General features: G+C 26.4%; 4 protein-coding genes across 7 annotated transcripts; 3 read left to right on the top strand and 1 right to left on the bottom strand.

Moving 5' to 3' along the window:
* The first annotated feature begins 100 nt into the window (after positions 1-100).
* Positions 101-5,160, top strand: LOC107168515 (cysteine-rich hydrophobic domain-containing protein 2). The gene is made up of 5 exons (XM_015517953.2): positions 101-423; positions 687-828; positions 2,065-2,275; positions 2,376-2,492; positions 4,206-5,160. The coding sequence occupies exons 2-5, from the start codon at positions 707-709 to the stop codon at positions 4,254-4,256; spliced, it is 501 nt and encodes a 166-aa protein (XP_015373439.1). The 5' UTR covers positions 101-423; positions 687-706; the 3' UTR covers positions 4,257-5,160.
* Positions 5,161-5,930: 770 nt separating this feature from the next.
* On the bottom strand, positions 5,931-9,170 carry LOC107168504 (SH3 domain-containing lethal (3) 05822). 2 transcript variants are annotated; one of them, XM_015517939.2, is made up of 9 exons: positions 9,051-9,170; positions 8,791-8,966; positions 8,664-8,718; positions 8,448-8,568; positions 7,886-8,055; positions 7,566-7,821; positions 6,917-7,000; positions 6,647-6,850; positions 5,931-6,556 (listed from the first exon to the last, which is right to left on the bottom strand). In XM_015517939.2, the coding sequence occupies exons 2-9, from the start codon at positions 8,822-8,824 to the stop codon at positions 6,437-6,439; spliced, it is 1,044 nt and encodes a 347-aa protein (XP_015373425.2). In that variant the 5' UTR covers positions 8,825-8,966; positions 9,051-9,170; the 3' UTR covers positions 5,931-6,436. The 2 variants fall into 2 exon arrangements, with proteins under 2 accessions (XP_015373425.2, XP_089085974.1); XM_089229848.1 differs by having other exon boundaries at positions 8,791-9,075.
* A 116-nt stretch (positions 9,171-9,286) lies between these two features.
* RpL18A (ribosomal protein L18A) lies at positions 9,287-11,572 on the top strand. The gene is made up of 4 exons (XM_089229852.1): positions 9,287-9,446; positions 9,656-9,835; positions 9,907-10,083; positions 11,354-11,572. The coding sequence occupies exons 1-4, from the start codon at positions 9,429-9,431 to the stop codon at positions 11,513-11,515; spliced, it is 537 nt and encodes a 178-aa protein (XP_089085978.1). The 5' UTR covers positions 9,287-9,428; the 3' UTR covers positions 11,516-11,572.
* A 1,321-nt stretch (positions 11,573-12,893) lies between these two features.
* On the top strand, positions 12,894-18,113 carry LOC107168513 (FERRY endosomal RAB5 effector complex subunit 3). Of its 3 annotated transcripts, none has more exons than XM_089229401.1 (12): positions 12,894-13,247; positions 13,312-13,457; positions 13,533-13,717; positions 13,787-13,895; positions 15,163-15,281; positions 15,357-15,515; positions 15,582-15,703; positions 15,761-15,909; positions 15,969-16,086; positions 16,151-16,269; positions 17,502-17,627; positions 17,714-18,113. In XM_089229401.1, the coding sequence occupies exons 1-12, from the start codon at positions 13,064-13,066 to the stop codon at positions 17,870-17,872; spliced, it is 1,695 nt and encodes a 564-aa protein (XP_089085527.1). In that variant the 5' UTR covers positions 12,894-13,063; the 3' UTR covers positions 17,873-18,113. The 3 variants fall into 3 exon arrangements, with proteins under 3 accessions (XP_089085527.1, XP_015373438.1, XP_089085528.1); XM_015517952.2 differs by having other exon boundaries at positions 12,895-13,247; positions 15,342-15,515; XM_089229402.1 differs by having other exon boundaries at positions 12,895-13,181; positions 15,342-15,515.
* Positions 18,114-19,290: the final 1,177 nt, after the last annotated feature.

Below are 19,290 nucleotides of genomic sequence, written 5' to 3' on the forward strand. Positions count from 1 at the left end.
CGGATTTCTAGATATCGTGCGATATTGATAAAAGAAAATGATATCATTCAGTGGTGGTAGTAGCACAGTCGTTGTTGCCAATACAACGAGAAAACAAAAACAAAATATTATTATTTTTGCGTTCTAAATCACAATGACATAATTATTTTCTACTGATGTAGTGCTGTTGCTACTTAGTACTTACTGTACGACGAAGAACAATAACATAGTTATAATAATAATAATTAATAAATAACAAAACCCGACTGCTTTAATAATAATAAATACTTCTAACTTGCATCAATATTTACTGTTCGTGTCATCTTATTTTTGGTTTCGTCTGTCTCTCTGTCAGTATCTTTTGGTGCGGTAGACCGTTCTCGCCGAAAACTCGGCGATCGACACGATCTACATATTATATTATTTATCACGCTAGATCTCAGGGTAAGTACCATATTTTGTTTTGGAATTATTGCTTGTTAAGACTCGTCAAGAATACAGCTAATATAGGTAATGTAAAATATATAGTAAGATATCCAGGCCGTTTGTCCCATTTCCGAAAATTTGGTGGGTCTGATAAACTATACCACTCACCACTTACCAATTATATCCAACGAGTTCTAAGATGGATGCCCTTGCAATCTGTGCTTATCTCTGAGTCACGTTGAGTAATTGAAGCTGATTTAACCAAATTGTTGTTTATTCAGCGTATACCGTCACAAATGTCATGGCTGTATTCGACGACATACAGCAGTACGATGAAGAGATTGCATGCACGTCTATGGATGAAGCATACCTAATGCATGTTCAAGACCCGGTGATAATCAGAGGAATTGGGAATCTTACTGTGTAAGTATAAATGTTCCGAGTCTAATAATGATAATTTATTGACATGATTATTCAAAAGTTTTTTGCACAATTCTATTAATTGCAGTTTTATAGGTACTTTTATTTATTTATTTCATCTTTAAAATAACTATCCCAAGTGATAAAAATTGTGTGTACATAGTTTATTTTATGTAGTTCAAACATTTTAAATTTACACTCTTTAACAACAGAAATATGATCATTATCTAAACCAGTAGCGTGACGAAGGACTATATTTGAGGCACGTGCCTCAGTTTGAGGGGTGGTGGGTGTCCTCGAAGATCATCTAATATGTTAAAAAAAGCATTATTATTTAAATGAATAAATATATTTTATCTTAAAAAAATGTTTTAATGTTTTTTGTGATGGTTCGAGTGGGTGGTTGGTCTGATATTATAACTGTGCCTCATAACTTAATGAAGTTCGCCACGCCACTGATCTAAACTGAGTACTAAACTAGTAAAGTTCAAATTTCGACAACATTTACTTAAAAATTTTCAAATTATTTTTTATCTATAAAATGTTCAATTCTTATAGCTAAGGATTAAAACTTTAAAACCAGGATTCTTAAAAATAATTCTTATTGTAAGTAATGAATCTTAAAAATATTTAAACCATTCTTTTTAACATACATTTTAAGTTCAAATATGGGCGTATTTAAACATATTACAATATATCAATTTTAGTTTTTTTGTTGTAATCAAACAAAATATCATTTTTGGTACTTGAAACTTTTGAGTATATTATTGTACTTTTACACATAATGACACTTTCAAATGCAATTTTTTGTTAAAAATGAATTCAACCTTTTATTATAGTACTAATCCGTAATAGTAGAACAAATTATTTTAATCACAAAAATATCATATAATATTCTAAGTAATATTAAGCTGAGAGATCATGTTTGCTCAGAATCATTTTTCATTTATAATATTTTTAAATCATTGAACTCAAATTTAACACATCCTTTTTCTTTTTAAATTTCTACAAAACACATGAAGTTTTTATAATATATATTTTAATGGTGAAATATGAATTACATAGACAGTATTGTATATATACACGGTGATCAATTTTATGTATGAAACTCTTATTAATTATAATATTCAAGTGTCTTTGTTAAATATATCACCTTGTGTGGCTGTATCTATATAATATATATATATATATATAAGCAATTATTTTATTAGTAAATACATATCTATTTATATATTATAGTTTTGGACTGAGTAGCAGATTCCAATCAGAATTTCCAAGTGCGCTTGTATCACGTGTGGCTCCTGAAGAATTTGAAGAAACAATGGCACGAATCAATTCTGTTTTAAAGAAAAGTTTACCAATGAATGCTAAATGGTTGTTTTGTGGATGTATGTGTTGCTGCTGTACTCTTGGTTGTTCACTTTGGCCTGTTATTTGCCTTAGCAAACGGGTAACTACTCTTAATTTTATTAATATAATATTTTTAGTTTTATGTATTTATTTATCAAATTATTTTATTATGTCAATTAATAAACTTATTATTATTTCAGACTCAGCATAGTTTGAACAAATTACTCGATTGGGAAAATAATCATCTTTATAATAAAATTGGTTTGCATTGGAGATTAAACAAACAAAAAGTAGATACTTCTTCTATAACGGAATATGTAAGTTTTTAAAGTATGATATTTTTAATCTATATTTAACCTTTATAATTGATAGCTAAGTTATAAAATGTTGTACACATTACCATTTCCAGACTAAAATGTAACCCTCCACCAATTTAATATACCAATAACATTTGTGTCGGTAATTGTTGTAAGAGTGTGGTACAATAATGTTCTTTTATGAACTAGAGTATAGTATTTAAACAAATTTATTTTATGTACACAGTGGTTGTTGTATATATTAAAGCAACCAAACAAACATGATTATTAATATGTATTTAAGTTTTAATGTATAACATCAGTAACACTCTTTAAACTTCTTGTATATTTGAAATTTTTTTTTGTCAAATCCAGTGCTCCAAAAATAAGTATGAAAAGTGCAAATTATTTATTAAAAAAATTAATTTGCATGTATTTTACATGTTGGTAGAGTCAGGATTAATGTACTATATTCTATTCAGATTAAGATTGAACTGCTTTCTGGCATGTAGACCACACCGATGACCACTGCCTAATCCCCCACCCCCTCCACCATCCATGCAATCACTATACATTTTATCATTAGTTGAAAATCAATCGGTTCTCACCATTCTCATTGCTGCCTCTGTGTATAGTGTTTATGCAAGCATTGTTGGGGTGGGACTTAACTGTCTTGTGTTAACAAAAGTTCATATTCACTTCTAAAATAACAATTTCTTGACAAATTATTTTCTTATTTTATTGTAAATCAAAAACGACTAATGAATAGTAAAATTAATTCTTTTAATAGCAATATCAAATAACTTATGAATACTTAATATAGGTTAACTTATACAGTGAAACCTGTAAATACCGTACACTCTCGGTTGCCGTAATTTTGTCGGTTATTTAGAGATGTTCTCTATTCAGAGGACAACTTTGAGAAATTAATAATTACATATTTATAACTTCAGTTACTTTAGCTTGTTTAGACCTTGATGCATAATAATTTAGTGTATCAAGACATTTTCTAATTCAACTGCATTGGAAATAATACATTTATGAACACGTTCATATGTAATGGAATAACAAACACAACTAAATACGAGTAGGAAATAGTAATTTAGGATACTTCTCAGAACATAAACTAGAAAAATGTTTTAATTGACGAGATAGTGGACAGATAAGATTAATTTAAAACTATAATAGATAAATTGATATTTATAAAGGCATTCCACGATTATTCTATATTTTAGAATTGTTGAAATCAAAGTTAAATTACCGTAACTCTGTAACAGTGTCCAATATTTAGGGATTTTCCTGTACAATAATAGTGAAATTGTCCCCGTTTCCAAAAAAATTTCCATTATTTGGAGGTGTCCGTTAAGGGAGGTTTCACTGTATATACTTGTAATACATTGCTGACAGATATCCTTTGTTCAGAATCTTTTTTTTAAAATGAAATTAACACAATAAACATTACAGTGACAAGGTGCACTCAACACCTACTGTACAGCAGAGCAATTATCTACTTTACTTATTTTTAACTATAAATTGACTTGAGTTTAATTGGATAATTTACAATGTGGATCTTTTACAAATAATTTTCAAACGTTTATTTAATTAAAATATATTTTTATTAAGTATTGCAGAAAAAATTTTACATTACAAGTAGTGTAAAATACTAAGAAATGTCTATTATCCCTACAAAAACTTTATTCTACTTTGAAATTTCACTTTTTTTTTTTTTTACAGGTACTTTTGGTGGAGTTTATTCCAAAAATACCAATTTATAAACCAGATTAGGTAAAATTGTACATTAAGATTTACATTTTTTTATTTCTATCAGTGTAAAAATAGGATATTGGTTAGTTATTAATTTGCATGGCACAATAAAATTAAACCAATAATCTTTTTACCAGGTAATATATAGAATTTGTAATGTACTCTTATCAATTTTAATTTTTGGAGTTATTTATCAGTCATCCAAACTTGCTCAATATCGTAAAATAAAATGGATTTATGACTATGTGAAACTAAATTAGTTGTATATATATTTCATTAATTTTTAAATGTATGATTCGATAATTCTTTCAACAAAGTTGAATGAAATAAAGATATAAGTTTATGTCTTTATACCTTTAATACTTAATTTAAAAATTATGATTTAATGTGATATCGATTTGTGTGATACCTGATTGGTACTTAATATCGAGAGTTATATGTTTATCTCGTTGCTAAAAAAATCTGACCTGTTTATTTATTTTTAAAGTGATTTTATAACTTTTAGACTTTAAAAATATAATTTTAAGTCAATTACCTACTTGAACAAAAATTAATATCAAGTTTAAAACTTAAACTTAGTACTTAAAAAATTAATATATATATATATATGTTTAAGTAAATTTTTCATGACAGCATCACATAAATTTGTATTTTTTATTTATTTTAAACTTTAGTTTATAAATGCAAGTAAACTTATTATTGTTCGGTTTTAACTGTATGAGATATATTAAGATTAACCTATATTTTTTTTTATATTAATTACGTATCCAACGTACATGCTTCCAAAGGATCAAGTATCTTAGTTCCAAGTGATTAATTTGTTTCATAAATACATATTTTAATGTTAATATGTGTATTATCTAATTGTTTGTAATTGTGGTGTAAATATTAATTTCAATAAATGTTGTTTGTAAACGAGCTTATACATATTATGATAGTTATTATTTATTGTTTTAAGTGTAATATTGTTTAACTTCTGAATAAAAGAAAAAAATAGATATAAATACTAGTGTTTCTTATTATACAAACTAGGCTGTATAGTATATTTAACAGGTGTAGTTATAATTAGACTGTAATAGAAAAGACTGACAAAAAGATTAAAATTATGCAGTTGGGTAATTCAGTGATGAATATTTAAATGACAAACCAGTCATGATTGTGACTTTAGTCATTGGATCTTGGACATACAGCAAGGAAATTTATAAATAAGATAACAAAGTAAAGTATTTTATTATTAAATCAATTTAGTGACACCATATGTTATTGTATAAACTAAAAATTGTTATTCTAGAATAGGTAAACGCCAAAAAAATTAAAATTCTAAACGTCATTGAGGTTCAAGACACAGGTGTGCTGTGAATTTTTTTGGCATAAAAGTCTGCTTGAAAGATCTTTGTTCTTCATATTAATATATATTACATTTTTACGCTTAGATTTTAATTAATTAATCTAAGTGTATTAAACCATCAACTTAGCTTTGCATTATATGTTGTCATAATGTAATATTGTGATAAAAGTATAAAATATGGAACTTATTATGAGTTGCCTTTTTACTTTCGTTTTTATATTATAATGTATTTAGAAATTCAAAAACACTACACTAATGTTAGGCTAAATATATTTGTTGATAACAGTGCCAAGTAGAAATTAAGTTCAGTTATAGGATTTAAATAAGATTATGACTAAAAATAATAATTCATTATATAAGTGTTTATTTAAATTCAAAATGAATAATTTAATAAAAATTGTGAAACATAACTTTCAGAGAACATAATATAATAAATTCATAAAAAAAATTGTGTATAATACAACTAATAATGGCATATTGGCGTTTAGGCATACTATGGACAAAATTATGTAACCTAAAAATCAAAATAATTACAATTAACATTTTAATTGAAATATGAAAATGAATATAATAACAATATAAAAAAAATATCGGTATAACAAATTAAGCAAAGTTAATGAGTAAGAAATAAATAATAATAATACCCTGTTCGTTAAATAATTGAGCATTAAAGATTGATCATTTACATTTTGATTTCATATATGCTCATTAATATTTAGTTATCATACTGTATATAATTTTAACATCACATGTAATTACTTTACTAAATATATAAAATAAAAAAATAGGTATTAAAATTAATTAATTTGGTAAATATGTATATGTATTTTATTTTAATATCACAATATGCTTCTTATAAATCATCAGGTAGTTCGGTAACAAAATTTGATGGGAATTGACCTTTAGATCCATTACATTCCCCGTACAACCAATTTTCATTGATTCTTCTTAATACTTGAATTTGATCGCCTTCCTAAATAATAGTTGGAAATTAGTATTAAATGTTAAACATTAATGATAATATTTAATAGGAAATGTTTAGTGTACAATTATTCTTTATTACTTGTATACTTAGATCCTCCCAGCATTCTGGTTTGAATGCAAACACAGCTATTACTTTGCGGATTTCTTGGTTGGTTAGAGATTCTTTGGGTAACGGTTCAGTAACTTCAACATAACTAATGGGAAATATTCCAGTGTGGTCATTCAATGTTCCTTCTAACCATTCATCGTTAACACACCGTGTTATAAAAATTTCATCTCCTTTCTAAGATTATTATAAATATTTAAACAAATAAGAGTATTATTAAAATATAGATAGTTAAAGTATTACCTTAAAATCTAGATCATCTGCATGACCAGACAAGTAATCATATTGAGCAATACACTTCGACTGTGATTTTGATAGTTGAGTTTCCTAGAATATTAATAAATTATTATTATTATAGTTTACAACAAATTATAAATCTATAATTATGATACTAATGCATTAATAATTATTAATATAACCGGAATACACTTTAGATTTGTGATCACTATCTGCATATTCCATCTAAGGTTTAAGATTAAAACATAGTTAATAATATAATATTAAATAACATATATAATTAAGTAGTGATTGCTATTTAATTAAATGTATTTAATATTAAAATGTGACAATTAAAATTAATAAGTTTTAAAAAATTATACTGAAAATTAATTTTGAACTGTAATGAGTTGCATAAAATAACATCTTTCTTAGTACAACAACTATTAAAAAACTGAACATTTTATCATAAGTAGAATGATTTAAAAATACTTTAAGTATTTATGTATTCATTCCAAGTAAAAGTTTGGCGCTCATGGTATTATATTATTAATATTTAAAAATAAATAAAAACAAAATATTGTGTTTAAAATAAAATGGATACAATCATTGATGAATGAAGTTTATTTACAGCAATAATCAAATATTATCTTTTGATTTAATATATTGGACTTACCATCTCATTTGGTCTTGGAGGTAATTTAGGACCATTTAATAATACATTTAGGGCATCTGGTGGTAACATTGGTGGCGGTAATGAAGGTGGTGGTAATGAACTTTCAATTGAAAAACGATTTTTGAAATAATCCATATCTGCATTTGAACATAATAAATCAAAATCATCTTCAAAACCACTGCTTTCAGCTTGAGAACCTTTCCATGGCCCAAAATCACTGTTGAAGCTATCAACACTATTTCCATCACTACTAGATCTATAAATATAATTGTATTTGGTTAATATTCAATCATAGTTATTTTTTGCAATAAAATACAAACTTATGAGTAGATGTAGGAGATGTTTGAGGTGAACCAAAGTCTATAAGACAACCCACCATCTGAGAAGTACTTGAAGACTTAGGTATTTCATTGGGTTTTGCAACCCAAGAAGGTGTTGGGACAGTATGCTTCGTTTTAAATCCAATTAAAGATGACAAAACAGATTTTCCCTAAAAATAAAGTAATTGTTAAACATGAGTGTAAAATATATTTTTTTATAAAAATGAGTACATCTAGTTTATTTAGGATAATGTAAAAAATGTTAAATGTTTCAATAAACAATAGTTGAGATGACACTCAATTGTTGTAAAACAAATATTCTATAATATTTGTTATTTCTAAATTGACTTATATCATATTTTAATAAAGGAAATTAAAGGTTTAGTTAGATAGGCAATTTTATTTAAGAAAAGGAAGATTCTACTACCTATTTATTATCTACTAATAGAGTAAAACTTTATACCTTCTGATTGATGATGATTTAAAATTTAATGAAAGACCTAACAACAAATTACAACATACTGTGTAAAAATAAAAGAATAAAATATTGTTTATGTATTACTTGGTGTTTAGGTGTTTGTGCAAATTTAGGGGGAGGTGGTCTAGGCGGAGGTTTCTTCTTGACAGGTTGTTGAAAACCATTGAGAGATTTTGACTGTTTCAAAGAAAGAACTTTTGCTAATCTTGATTGAGTTCGAACCAAATATTAATAAAAAAATAAACACAATGTTAAATATTTTATGATTATAAAAAACATACAAAGTACTTTTCAACTTACAAAGGCTTGTTCACTTTGGGAGGTGGGGGAGCGGGACGATTTGGCACCTTGGGGGCTGAAACACAAAAAATCTCTTCATTAAGATATCAAAAAACAAATGAAATAGACGAAAATAAAAACCACATACAGCTGTCGGAAGTGAAAGCAGTCCAATTGGCCATCTTGAAACGTTATGACTGCTTTATTTTTCGATAACCGAACAATCATAATATTTTACTTTGACAAGTAGCAGACATAGTTATCCACGGCCATACACGTTTAACGTCACGACCTTCGAGACTGATATTTTTTTTCAATCACTATCTGCCAACACATAACGAAAAAACGAATGTTTTGGTTAATGATTCATTATTATTATTACTATTATATAATATAATATATATATACAGTTGAAACGTAAAAAACTTGTATTGTCGTCTGAAATTATTAATAAAATTCTTATCTCTAATACAGCCAATCTGCCAATGAATAATAATATAATAATAACAATAATATATTTTTTTTGGAACGGCACAGTGTTGCGGTTTCATAAATTTAAAAAGCGCAAAATGTCGTATCGTGGTGGCTGCAGCTGTAGAGAGATTGTATAGCAAGATTAGATTTATTATTCCATGACCATTATTCCAGTGTCAATTGGAATAGAAGATTAAATAATTATTCAATCAGGTTTGGGGTTATGTTTGGAGCTCTTTCATTTCTTGTCTTCTTGAAGTGTTTCTGTAGTTACGATTTTCCTTTGAGTTTTAGGATTTTGTCAAATTCAAGATGAAAGCCAAAGGAGATGTAAGTATTTTCATATTTTTAGTTATTTATTTAGAATATTTAGTATATTGCCACAGATATTACACTTATAATACTTATGTTGAGTTATATCCAACTGATTTAATGATGAAGTATTCATTATCACATGACATGTGGCACTAGAGTGAAATTAAACTTAATTGCGGATTGCATTATATTTAGTTATTTATATTTGTTTAAACTGTTTGTAGTTGAAAGAATATGAGGTTATCGGACGCAAATTGCCTACCGAGAAGGAAAAGACTACACCTTTATATAAGATGAGGATTTTCGCTCCAGATCGCATTGTTGCCAAATCTAGGTTTTGGTATTTCTTAAGACAACTTAAGAAGTTTAAAAAAAGCACAGGAGAAATTGTATCTTTGAAACAAGTATGTATTTCTATAATGATTGCTCTTGCTGAATGTATATAATTTACTTAATGCTATACATTTTTCTATAGGTTACTGATAAATCGCCAACCAAAATTAAGAACTTCGGAGTGTGGTTACGTTATGATTCAAGATCAGGTACACACAACATGTACCGTGAATACAGAGACACCACTGTTGCTAGTGCTGTCACTAAATGTTACAGAGATATGGGTGCTAGACATAGAGCCAGGGCTCATGCTATCCAGGTTGGTTTTTATTGTAATTAAATTTTAGATTTTAAACAATATTATTCAGTTCTAATTGAGATTTCAAATGAAATACTTAAACATATTAGTCCATTTTTTAGAAGCATACAGATTTCCATAAACTATATTATGCTATTTTTTAATTTAAATCAAAATGATTGTTTGTCAGTGAATTTAATAATTATTTTTCAATATATTTATTTTAATTTTTGCCCATTAGTTATTGAACTTGTTCTTCTGTTAATTAAATTCTTGAGAAAATACCTCTTATTAGTTTGTTAATTTAATAAGTGTTATACATATATGCTGCCAAATTTTACTTTAAAATTTAAAAAATGGTAATGAATAACTTTAAATATAAATCTAGAAACCAGTATGAAAGATTGTCTTTTTGGATAAAAATCATTGAATTCCATTATTTTTAGTGCTTGGATTATGGTAGCATTGATTATAATATAATAGAATACTGATAAAACTAGCAGAATATGCTGTACATTTGTATTAATTAATAAGAATTTCAAATCTGATAAATTGTAGATTATAGGATACAAGTTGAACTCATTGTAATGGAAGTGGTTTTATTAAATTCAATATTAAAAAATTGCAAATTGAAGACTATTCTGAGCTAAGACATTGTGTCATACTCGAATAAATAAACAAATTAAACAACTTAATAAAAATTGAAAATATTTCTTGGTTTAAATAACATAACATTCTGCTGAACTTTTTTTGATAAAGGTAAAATAAATTATTTGGAATCTTCAATTATAATTTCTAATATTGGTCACCTATAAAAATGATAATTTTTATGAATTTTTAACTAGTTTGATTAGTAATTACTAATTAGTAATTTTTCAAGGTTTTATCAAAATGCATAAAAAAAAGAAATTGTTCCTAAAATAAGCTTTTTCTACATTTATTACAAAATAACTAATCAAGTATTTTTCCTTTTTTTTTATTTGCAATCTATATTTAATAACAGTTAAGGAATTGTTGACACGGGTTCACATGTTAAGAGTAAATATCCAATGATATTACTCTTCAATTAAGTAAAATATAAAAAAGAGAAAGACATATTGAAAAGTTTATAGTAATTTTAAGTCATATTATAGTTGACTATTATTTTCAAATTATCCGACAATAGGTATAATGAATATTTTTGTTGATGTATAACCTAGGTTATGACTATCCAGGGAATAACATAAGATATAAATTGTTAAAAATTTATTTTACTTTTATTCAAGTTTTTATGGGATATAATTTTTTTCAGATCATTAAAGTAGAAGTTGTGAAGGCTAAGAACACCAGAAGACCACATGTGAAACAATTCCACGACAGTGATATTCGTTTCCCTCTACCTCACCGTGTTGAAGGAAAACGTCGTCGTTATAATACATTCTCTATCCGACGCCCAACAACCAGTTTCTTGTAAAATGGATATTATATTTGACTTTTCTGAATAAAAAAGAATTCAATTTAATATTTTTAATATTGCATTATATTTTACAAAAATCTAGATTTTGAAACGAGATTATAGAATGAAATGATTTTATATGACTTAATTTAATTCCTTGTAATGGACTTCTGTTAGAAATCAGCATTTGAGCAGTGTTATGTTTTTCATTGTAAATTTAATTTATCCAAATGATAAAGTATATTTAAGCATGATGTAATACTCCACACTATTGAGTTAGAACAACAACACAAGAATATTTTTCATGGACCATTGTATATATTATTGGAATATTAACAGTTTTACATTAATTTGAATCATTAGTCTGCAAGATTTATTTAAATATTTGATTAGAATATATTTTCTAGTTAAAAATTAAATTGATGTGCCTATTATGAATAACAGACAAAAAAAAGAAAAGTTTAATCAGTTATTTCTAAATAAATATTTATATTCATTTTTAAATATAATATGTAAATAATATAAAATTATCATGGTCTCTTAGAAAACCTTAAAAGTATATGGTCTCTTAATTTTGGTCTGCAGAAAATATTTCACTAAAAAGTGTATGAAGAACTTACCAAAATACTTATTCATCTTATTCTTGTATGGTTGTACTTAAATGTTAAGTGTGTATACAATCATTTTTAAAACTCTATGAACATTAGCATTCAACTAAGTTTAAAAGGATTTCTTTAATTGAAATCTAATTAGCTTTAGATGCTGTAGGAGTTTCATAAATTATAGAAAAAACTCGTATTGTAGATAAGTCTACAAAATGTATGTATGAAGCATGAATAAACAAATACTGGTCATAAATTAAATTAGTTCTAAATTGAGAGCTTTGCTGTGTACAAATAATAATAATATTAAAAAAATAAACGATATTAGCAGATAATAAAGTCACCAATTTAATGTGGAGTTAATCACGAGCCATAACAAATAAGATTTTATTTGTCATGGGTTTTATAAATTTATTTTATACACTTATACCTAAAATGTATAAATCAATAGTCATATTAATGGGTTTATTTTTCAACAACTTCAAACAATAAAATTAAATATTAATAAACCCTTGGATCATAATATCTAATTATATATTAATGGATGATAAAGTAGATAATAGATATTAGAAACTAAATTTGTCATGCAATAATGTATAATAAGATGTGTACAGACACATAGTTTATGTTTATGGTCAAGCTTACAAAGACGAACATTAAAGAATCTTTAAAATTCTCTCATGTTCATTACTGCTGGAAATCTGATGATATGTGATATCACCTTTTCTGAGATTAAATAAATTTTATTGATAAAGGAGGTAGTTGATAAGCAATTTCTGTAAATAAATTCTGTAAAGATTTTTACTATCTAATATCTATGGATATGATCTGCTTATAACTGTTACTGTTTACAAAGTTTTGAACTTATTAGATTAGATATTACTATATCTATCTAATCTATACTACATCTGTGGTTTATTGTAAGTTGTAATTTATAATAGGTTACTTTAAGTTAATTTTAAGGATGAATGGAGTAAAGGATTTCGAGAAAAAACACCAAAAAACTTTCTGTTACACAATTTCTACGCTTAATATTTCTGACAGTTATAAGATTGAAGTGCCAGTTCATATACCATTTGAAGGTAGTATAGTTGAATTCAGTCATAGAATTATAAATGGGTTTAACTTACCGTTATATGTCATAGAAGGTAATAATATAGTTGTGTTTATATTTATTATAAAAACATTTATTTATTTATCTTATCTTTATAGAACTATCTGCTGAGTTAAAAAAGTTTATTGAAAAATGCACAACTGAATTTTATGATTGCCAAACAATTGACGCTATAGAAAGCATTAAAAATGAAAGCATTGAAGTAGAAGATATTGTTAAATATTGGGAAAAAGCATTTCTAGAAGTAATGTGTCAAGATCATAAATGGTTTTTTTTGTTTGTATTTTACAGATTTAATTTGAATTATTAATGCTTTTAGGAAACTTTCTCATTCACTGATAATAAAGGACCTAGTAATGATCAATTGTTTGGTACTGCATTTCACAAATTAGCTCATTCGGGACCTTCTTTAGATGCTATTCTTCATATTGAATATGGTTATGCTCAAGCAGTCCAAGATATCATGAGTAGAAAATGTAGACAAGTAACATCTTTAACAAAAACGTGTGTTAAAATAATTTAAATAAATTGTTTTCGTTGAATGAAATACTAAATTTTTTAAATTATGTTTAGTCAAACTGAAGAAATGAATTATGCTATGGATGGGTTAAATAAATACACTACTGAAGATGATATTAATGCTTTAGCACTAAAGCACTTTGATGACCAAACATTACTTCAAGTAATTTAAATACTTAATCCCTTTATAATAAAGTAATATTATTGTTTTTTAATTAGCAACATGAATTACTATAATGTATAATAACTTATAGTAATTGGAATACTGTAATTCTGAAAATATTATAGTGATTGAATATTCCTAGAATAAACCATGAGGACTTTAGTGGTGTAGACCACAGACTTCAACCATGACTGACCATAGATTTAGTGGAATTATCCACAGTTATTTTTATTTTATTTTTATTTTTTTGGTACAAAATACAAATTATCTTTTAATTTTTTTTTGATCTAAAGTTTATTTCTTTATTTTATTACATGCTATATACAGGGTGATTCTTTTAAGTGGGTACACTAATTATCTCGAAAAGTATTTACTTTTTTAAAAATATTTTTTTACATGGTTTCAAGTTGTTAAAAAACCAACGTTTTTATTAAAAAATTATATTTTTAAATATTTTTTATCCTTATAATTTTTTAAGTTTTTACTTTTTTGAATGACATAGAGTTTTGATTTCATATTCCAAAGCAGAATATTTTTCTAAGTATTTTGATTCATAAAAATCGAATTTAGGACGAGTAGTTTATGAGTTAAATGTATTTCAAGTTTAGTGAAGCGGAGTAGTGGACAAACATTTTGTGGGGTAACCCCGTACAACTCCATTCTGCCAATCTAAACTTTGAATACTTATAACTCAAAAACTACTAGCCCTAAATTCGATTTTTATGAATCAAAATACTTAGAAAAATATTCTGCTTTGGAATATGAAATTAAAACTCTATGTTGTCATTCAAAAAAGTAAAAAAACTTAAAAAAATGATAAGGATAAAAAATATTTAAAAATATAATTTTTTAATGAAAACGTTGGTTTTTTAACAACTTGAAGCCATGTAAAAAAAGTAGATACTTTCCGAGATAATTAGTATACCCACTTAAAAGAATCACCCTGTATATGACATCATTAGCAATAACAGATAGTGAACTATGAACTTTTTGTGACTATAGTTTATTCCACAAGAGAATAATCACTTTTCACGCATCAAGAATGTGGAATGATTCCATTGGCATCACAAGAACTACATTGTTCTCGATAACACAGAAAAATAGGTGAGAGATGCGCAGTTCTGATGGAAATCAGTCAGCAGACTGATTACTCTCTTGTGGAATGGACTAGATGCCAAGGATGATCTACAGATTTTATGTTTATGTTATTACTTTACTATAGTTTGTACTTTGTGACTAAATATCTTATTTAAAAAAATGTTCTTAGGGTAAATGGAATAGCAGACTTGATACTTTGAAGCAGGAACAGCGTACTGGGTATAGAGAATGGGTTATGAAAACAGTAGAAGAAATGCAAGGCATTGATGGATTGTATTCCCCTGTTGGGTAAAAACTAAAAACAATAACAAAAAAAAATAAATATGTTTAAATAGTAATAATTTATAGGAATTCTCCTATTAGTATTGTTACAAATGGGTTTACTATTTCAAATATGTCTTTATATGATATGGAAGAAAGCTTCACTATACATCTTGGGTCACAAATGAAATCTACCCATAACATTCGCATTATGTCAGCAGATACTTTAAACCTTTTAAATCTTACATTGGAAGAAAATGGGTATTTAATTTATGTGATATGCTAAATATATTGTTAGCAATAATTACTAACACTTTTTTTTTTTAGAACAGTTGTACATCATCCTCAAAGGTTACAAACAGTATTAGAATTATATTCTCAAGATCTTAAAGGTCTTGTTTTATTTATTGATACAAATAATTTAGATTTCTATTCTGGTCTAGCAAAAGGTAATTAATATCATTTTAATTTGACTCTATAATTTATAGTAAATGTCTTTGTTGTAGAGTTTTTTGATATTTGCGAAAGCAGTACAGAATTTCACTTTGATTCTTTACAAGATCAATTAGAAATTATCAAATCTGATCTTAAAATTGCTGTTGAAAATCGAAAGTGCAAGGGACCCGTTAGTAATTTTTTATCCCCGGAATTGCAAGTAAGGTATTTGTTTATTAATTTAATTCCTCTATCAGTACAAAATTTGTGAAATTGTAGGCTCGACGAAATAAATCAAAACTTTTACAATGTGGCGATGTTTACATTACAAAACATTCAAATCTCGCTTCGGTTCATCTTGTATTTCATATGGTTATTGATGATTCATTAAAATCAGGTTAGCTATTTAGTATGCCTTTAAAAAATATGTGACACTTTTTAACACTAATTAATGGTTTTAGGTGATATCAACTCAAGACATCCAGTAATTTTAGGATTAAGGAATATATTAAAAACAGCTTGTTCATATGATATTACTATGATTACAATTCCATTATTTTTGACTCATGAAATGACAGAGGTAATTACAAATACTTCAATATATACCAAAGAAGACCAAATTAAAATTAAAAAAAAAAAAGAATACATTTTATGTTCTGGACCTTTTTAACCTTTTGACAAGCAGTGACATATACAAGGTGTAAAGGTTAAAACTGACTTTTCGATTAACTTTTGATAAAATTAATTTTTATATTTATTTCTTAGTACTAAAAATAAAAATTTTTTGGATAAATTCAAAATATCCTATTTGTGAATCTTATTATAAGAACAATTTTGACAGTTAAAAGATTTATCTAAGTCAAGTAGTTTATTTTTTAGATTTTTTTTTAAATTCCAATATTTTTTGGTTAAATTAATTTGGAATATAATTCCTTTTTTAAAAAATATGATTTTTGAGAATATGCTGACATGAGTATATTTCTTAAATGATTTACTTATCATATAATGTTATCAATTGTTGTCATACGTTTAATTAGTATATTTTTTTTTTTTTTGGTCAGGTGTTTCTGTTACACCCTGTATATTTCCATTTTTTAAAGTTGTGTCTAAAGGAGCAATGATGTATGTATACTGTTCACCGCTAATGATTTTAATTATTTTTTTTTAAGCTTCAACAACTGAGGCTATTATCTGTAAGTTGGTTGGTTGGTACTATTGGGTTTTTGGGACTACAGAGTTTGAAACACTTGTGTGTTTTGGCAGAATTTCATAGTGGGCACCTGTAGGTTTCTGCCACACCCGGGTGGGGAATAGCGGCCTCTCTCCAGACACCTTTGACTGCTTGAAGAGAGGTGCTGCTTGTGACCGAGGTTCAAACCAGCGACGGCATGCATTATAGTCAATGCCTTAGAATGCTTGGCAAATCTCCCCCCCCCCTAATCTATTTTTATTTTATAAGCTTTCATCTTATAAACAAAATTAATTATTATATTCTTTCTTAATCTGATTTCTGAGTTATTAACCTCTATATGCGTGTTCTTAATTCATTCCTTGAAGTTTTAATATAATTTTTTTTTTTAATATACTTTGATATTAAACTTTTTAAATTTTAAACATAAGAAAATTCTTTGGATATACAAATTTTAAGTGTTGCTCCTTTATTTAAAAAATACTTTATTAAAGTTTAAATTATAAAAGAATATTAGTCTTCAAGTTAAAATACTCTTAGTTAAAATTTAATTTTAAATTAAACTTCTATTATTTGTCACCTATATTAATTTTGTTGTTATAAATTATTGATTATTTGCTTAGGATATGACTGTTCCTTGGTGTCAGAAACGAGCAGAACTAGTTTTAAAGTGTGTAAAAGGATTTATGATAGAATCTGTATCATTAGGTGGATCAGAGCTAAAAACTATCCAGTTCCTAGTTCCAAAAGTGAGTTTTACTATATTACTGTTTGATTACCTAATGTATTTATAAAATTGATAACAAATATAAAATAATAATAATAATATACTTAGGGAATATCTGAAGAAGTGTTTGGAATACTAGCAACAATGGTTCCGACTATATTCAGAGTGTCTACTCCACTTGTGTTTGAATCATCGAGGCCAGAAATTGAGTCACAAACTAAGAACAAAAAGACTTCAAAAAGTAAACTTAACTCTAAATCCAAGTAATTTATACTCTTATATTGATCAAATTATAAATTACTAGTTAAATTTTAGTATCATTTTCATGTACTAAAATTATTTATGAAGAATGTTTAATTCAATTTAGAAATATATCAAATTTTATATGAATTTTTGTAAGTTATTATATTATTAACTATTGTTATCATATTATTTAACTTCAGTTTATTTTTGTAAAATTAGTTTTTTTTTTTGATTTAAAATAAAAGTGAAATAATATTAATGATTACTTTAATGTAAGAATTATTGTTATTTTCATTAAAAATAAAATAGTGCAGCACTATTATAGGTCCTGAATAATGAATTTACCTCTATTACGTTAAATATTAGAGTGAAATGACCTTTTATCAAATTTAAAATAAGAATAGTATCTGCTGAATCTCATAGGTTTTATATTTTAAGTTTAAAGCGAGTTAAAAGCATTTTAAATTTATAAAATTCTTATACATTTTAAAATGCTATTAACTTACACTACAGACATTAACACTTCAAATTTAAATTGAAAACAAAAGTCCCAAGATTCACTAGATAATATTCTTATTTTTAAATTTTATAATAGGTAAATTTACTTTAATATTAAACTTAACAGAGTTCAATGAATTATTCAAAACATATCATTTGGTATGATAGATATACACTTGTAAGATAGAGACTACACATACAAATGTAGCATTCTCTTATTATACAATATACAATATATTTCCAACTGAATGCTCAATCTATACAGTTGAAGCAACAGCATTACAGCAATATAAAGTGCGGTGCAGTGTTACATATATTACAAAACAAAGAAACAATACCTAATAAGTATCTCATAATCAGTGACTCACTAAGTAGCATCACAGAATCAAAAACACAACACACCCTTCAGGCATATCCAAACTTATCCAAGAAAAAACCCACAAATACACATACAATATCTAAGGGTAACTGGGTACTGTAGTAATGTAGTATACAAGGTAACGAAAAAGCAGATATAGAAGCGTCAAATGCAGCTTCCTCCAAGGACACCCCCACTTCTCAATATATACACATATGAAGACAAAAAAAAAACTAAACTAAGCAAGTTCAAAACCACCAATGATACCATACAATAAACAAACCAGGATGCCAAGTTAAACTAAATAAAAAACAACATCTAGTTATGGCATAACCCAGAACTAAAAAGGAAAGAGGAAACTATACTAATTTGGCTACGAATAGGACACACATATATCACACACAACCATTTTAAGACACATAAAGAGCCACCAATCAGTGAAATGTATTGATTGGCTTACACGCAGTCAAACATATAATCACTGAATGTCAAAAATACAGACATAAGAAAAAAACACCATATTCCACAGATCAATAGAACCAGACCAACAATCAACCATCAATATCAAGTTGAGTGCATTATTCTG

The sequence above is a fragment of the Diuraphis noxia genome, unplaced genomic scaffold, assembly GCF_037042655.1.
Source record: "Diuraphis noxia isolate RWA-SAM2 unplaced genomic scaffold, SU_Dnox_SAM2 contig0005, whole genome shotgun sequence".
Lineage (NCBI taxonomy): Eukaryota > Metazoa > Arthropoda > Insecta > Hemiptera > Aphididae > Diuraphis > Diuraphis noxia.